This window comes from Sphaeroforma arctica (assembly GCF_001186125.1).
Source record: "Sphaeroforma arctica JP610 unplaced genomic scaffold supercont1.1457, whole genome shotgun sequence".
Classification (NCBI taxonomy): domain Eukaryota; class Ichthyosporea; order Ichthyophonida; genus Sphaeroforma; species Sphaeroforma arctica.
The window spans coordinates 1-3,529 of record NW_014039101.1 but is presented as its reverse complement, the minus strand read 5'-3'; the positions used below and the strand labels follow the sequence as shown (position 1 = coordinate 3,529).

Below are 3,529 nucleotides of genomic sequence, written 5' to 3'. Positions count from 1 at the left end.
CTGATGGGTGTGTGGGTGTGAGTGGAGCGAGTATGGTCTCATGGATTGGTGTGCTAAATAATGCTATAGGTTGTTATGTTGCTGATAGGTATGTGAGTGTGAGTAAAGCGAGTATGGTCTCGTGGATTGGTGTGCTTAATAATGCTATAGGTGAGCATGTTGCTGATGGGTGTGTGGGCGTTTGCTGAGGCAGGGTCGTGTCCTTGCATCGGTTCGATTCGAAAGTGGATGGCAGCTATGGGTGTGCAGTGGTTTTACAAGAGGTTGTCGCAAAGATGCGTCTATTTGAGATACCTCGGAGGAATATGTTTTGCCCAAATGTGATTTGTAGATTTCTAGATATGCACGTTGTGATTAGCCTTTATATTGCTACAAACCGTCTGGAAGTATGTTTGCACGATGATGCAGATTTAGCCAGACCATGGATGAATTTTCTCGCATATAGGTATCGTGTACGAAACTACTGTTAAAATCTTGGCTGATAAATTACTTCATTCGAAACCAATCGAATGTACATGTGTAAGTTTGATTCTCCTGTACTTAACGAACTAATGCAACGCTCGAAACCGCTTGTCACCAGAGTCAATACTTGCCTTCGGACTAAGCCAAATACAAATAATCTTTCTCTACAGCACATTCGTTGAATAATCAGCGACGGCGACCCTCCCATTCCCCCACAAGCGTAAGTTATATGTAGTCTGAATGAAATTTCTATCACCCTTTTGGTTTGCGTTACTTCATACTACCACCACCAAGCTGTATTGTGCGCGCACTGTTTATTGCACATATGTGTACCATCATGACCTGTCAGATTTTTGAAACGGATCCTACAGCTCGTGATATTTGTCTTCCTTAGACACTGTCCTTACTTACTTAAACAATAAGCTCGCTCCTTATCAGTCCCAGTTCAGACTGCTATTTTGTTTTGCTGCACATAATGGCCGTCATGCATACGCACACATGCATACAACCGCAAAACTTCTAAACCACATACACCTTTCATCAATGTATATCTGGGTTATTTTCATGTATTTAAGTATTTCAATACATACTAACACGCGACCGCATTCAATACGCTTCCTCAGCACATGACTACCTTAGATCCCTCGGGCGTAGTCTCAGACGGTATCGATCGCACCGCTGACATGCTGCCCATTCTGTCGGCCATCATGACCAACTCACCCACGTGTGCAGACTGCGGAGAGCCAGGTAGGTATTTTCCAATGCTTGCTCATGAGCTAGAAACTCAGACTAGTTGGGGGTACTGAGGTACACTGCACAAGTCCGTAACACCTGTTTGATACGATGATTACACAAATACAATAGTGTGATCGACCGGTATCTATCTTGGCCCAAATCAGATGTGCACCTCGGGTTTCAGGTCGTCTAATGAGTACCAAACCGTGTGCGCAAAGTACTATTCGGCTCTTTCGATGGTTTTGTACGTAGCGCCCTGTGGTTGAAACCTATGGATCGTTCCTACTGTACCTGCTGCAATAAGTTGGCATATGAAGTGACATGCTTATCTACACACACTCATGATACACTACAGGGGCGGATTGGGTGAGTATCAACATCGGGGTGGTCATCTGCATTCAATGCTCAGGCATTCACAGGAGCCTTGGGGTCATCATATCGCAGGTACGCTACCTGTGTGTGAAGATGTATAGTAATACGTGCAAGTATGTGCATTTGTATTATTCACATTGATGAATATTTGTACAATAGGCTCAGCTCTTAGATTGCCTGTGCGTAGACATCCATCAGATGTTTTCCGCAAATTCGTGGTCAAGTTTGGGCATTATCAAGTCTGAACCATCTACCTGCTTTACGCTATGTCGCTCTTTGGGATGGTCTATTCTGAACGCAACGCACACTCATGAGGCCAATCGATTACTTATTATATAACACCATCCCTACACCTTAAAGGTACGGTCGCTAACGCTAGACGCCTGGAAACCGGGCATGCTCACGATTCTGACACACACTGACAATCAGAGAGTGAATGAGAAGTACGAGCACATCAAGCCCCACCATGGCGACACCAAACCAACGCCTGATAGCCCTAGGTGTGTAAATGCATACAAGCATACGTCGAGTGTTCTTTGGCTGTGTGTGTACAGTTTCACTGTGCTCATTTCCATGCAGTGTATTTGTGTTCGCGTGATTTTATATGGATGTACAGGAGAGTCTGTGATATAGGTTTGGGTGCTTTGTCTTTTATGGTATCCGCCAGGTGAAGAATCATACATTCGCCTTTGCCGCTAGAGTCTGATCCGACCTAGTCTTTTGAATTGATCACTCAACTGATCCAATTTTCTCAGAGTAAAATGAAAGCGCTCATGGCTACATTCTATGCTGAAAGTTGTACCTATTATTTTTTGTGATATCATTTTCATCAACTTTCTGAAAGGTTGTAACTAAGATTTGTTTTCACTATTATCATTCCTTTGTGCGCTGTATCGTGTAAGCAAGAGATGATAAAGAGTCCTGGATACGGCAGAAGTACGTGGACCTAGTGTTTATGCGCAAGCCAGACAAACTGCAGATTCTAGTATGTTATTTCTACAACTCTCTCTCATGTGGATACTTGCATAACTGCTCATTGTTTCGTCAGGGGTCAAATACAATCTGTCCACTAATTTGTTTCACTAGCTACCTGGCCCGTTTCCAACTCCAGGGTGACAAATACGTCATACCATCGTTGATATCTTTACAGTAAATAGTCTACGCCTTCGTCTTTCACTTCGTTGAGTCGTCTTCATATCACAATCGTTACCGATAATCAGTGGTTGCAATATATGTGTACACGAGTGTAAATTTTTCTATATGCTTTGTTCAATTCAAATAATAACCGTCTCCCGGAGTAGGAAAAGCGGAAAGAGGTTATGGAACGCAACGCCGCCGAGAACAAGAGCTTCCAGGCGAGGCGAGATAGTGAATTGAACAAAATAGCTCAAGATCAGCAGATAGAAGCAGATGAAATAAAATAAATAAATACAGTAGATAATTATTGAGACTCATAGCGTGGGCTGTTTACTTAAAGTATAAATTTTTGAAAGATGCATTCATTTGTACCACTCTTGGATATCACGAGCTATACATGTGTTCGATTCTTAAGCACTACCAGAGGCAGCTCTTTTGGTACGTCTGTGTTAGATTGCTGTCTACCAATAGCAAAGAATGTCGAAGTTCCGGGCTACATGTACAGAAAGTTTATTTCTACCATGCGCCCGGGCTACATGTACAGAAAATTTATAGACATGCACCACATATACCTATATATTTTTATATATAATATGCATGCCTTATTTTTAAAGTATATGACAAAGTTCATGAGTATATGATAAAACTCGGGTGCATGTCTCCACTATGTGGCCGGGGTGTATGGTGGAAATGTATTTTCTATCTTTGTAGTTTATATATATATATATATATATTATATATATATTTGTGTGTGTGTGTGTGTGTGTTGTGTGTGTGTGCATGTGTGAGTGTGTGTGAGCGTGTGTGTATGTGTGTGTGTGTG

At 42.2% G+C, this 3,529-nt stretch overlaps 1 protein-coding gene across 3 annotated transcripts in view; it reads left to right on the top strand.

The window, feature by feature from the left end:
• The window catches only part of SARC_10952 (hypothetical protein), a gene marked incomplete at its 5' end in the record, with an annotated part of 7,283 nt that extends 4,282 nt beyond the window's left edge, over positions 1–3,001 (top strand). The window contains 4 exons of one of the 3 annotated variants that reach the window (XM_014294979.1): positions 1,086–1,209; positions 1,553–1,641; positions 1,930–2,069; positions 2,871–3,001. In XM_014294979.1, the coding sequence (XP_014150454.1) occupies positions 1,086–1,209; positions 1,553–1,641; positions 1,930–2,069; positions 2,871–2,946 (429 nt within the window). In that variant the 3' untranslated portion in view covers positions 2,947–3,001. Of the gene's footprint in view, positions 1–1,085; positions 1,210–1,552; positions 1,642–1,929; positions 2,070–2,471; positions 2,796–2,870 lie in introns of those variants that run through there. The other 2 variants (XM_014294980.1, XM_014294978.1) reach the window with 2 other exon arrangements.
• Positions 3,002–3,529: the final 528 nt, after the last annotated feature.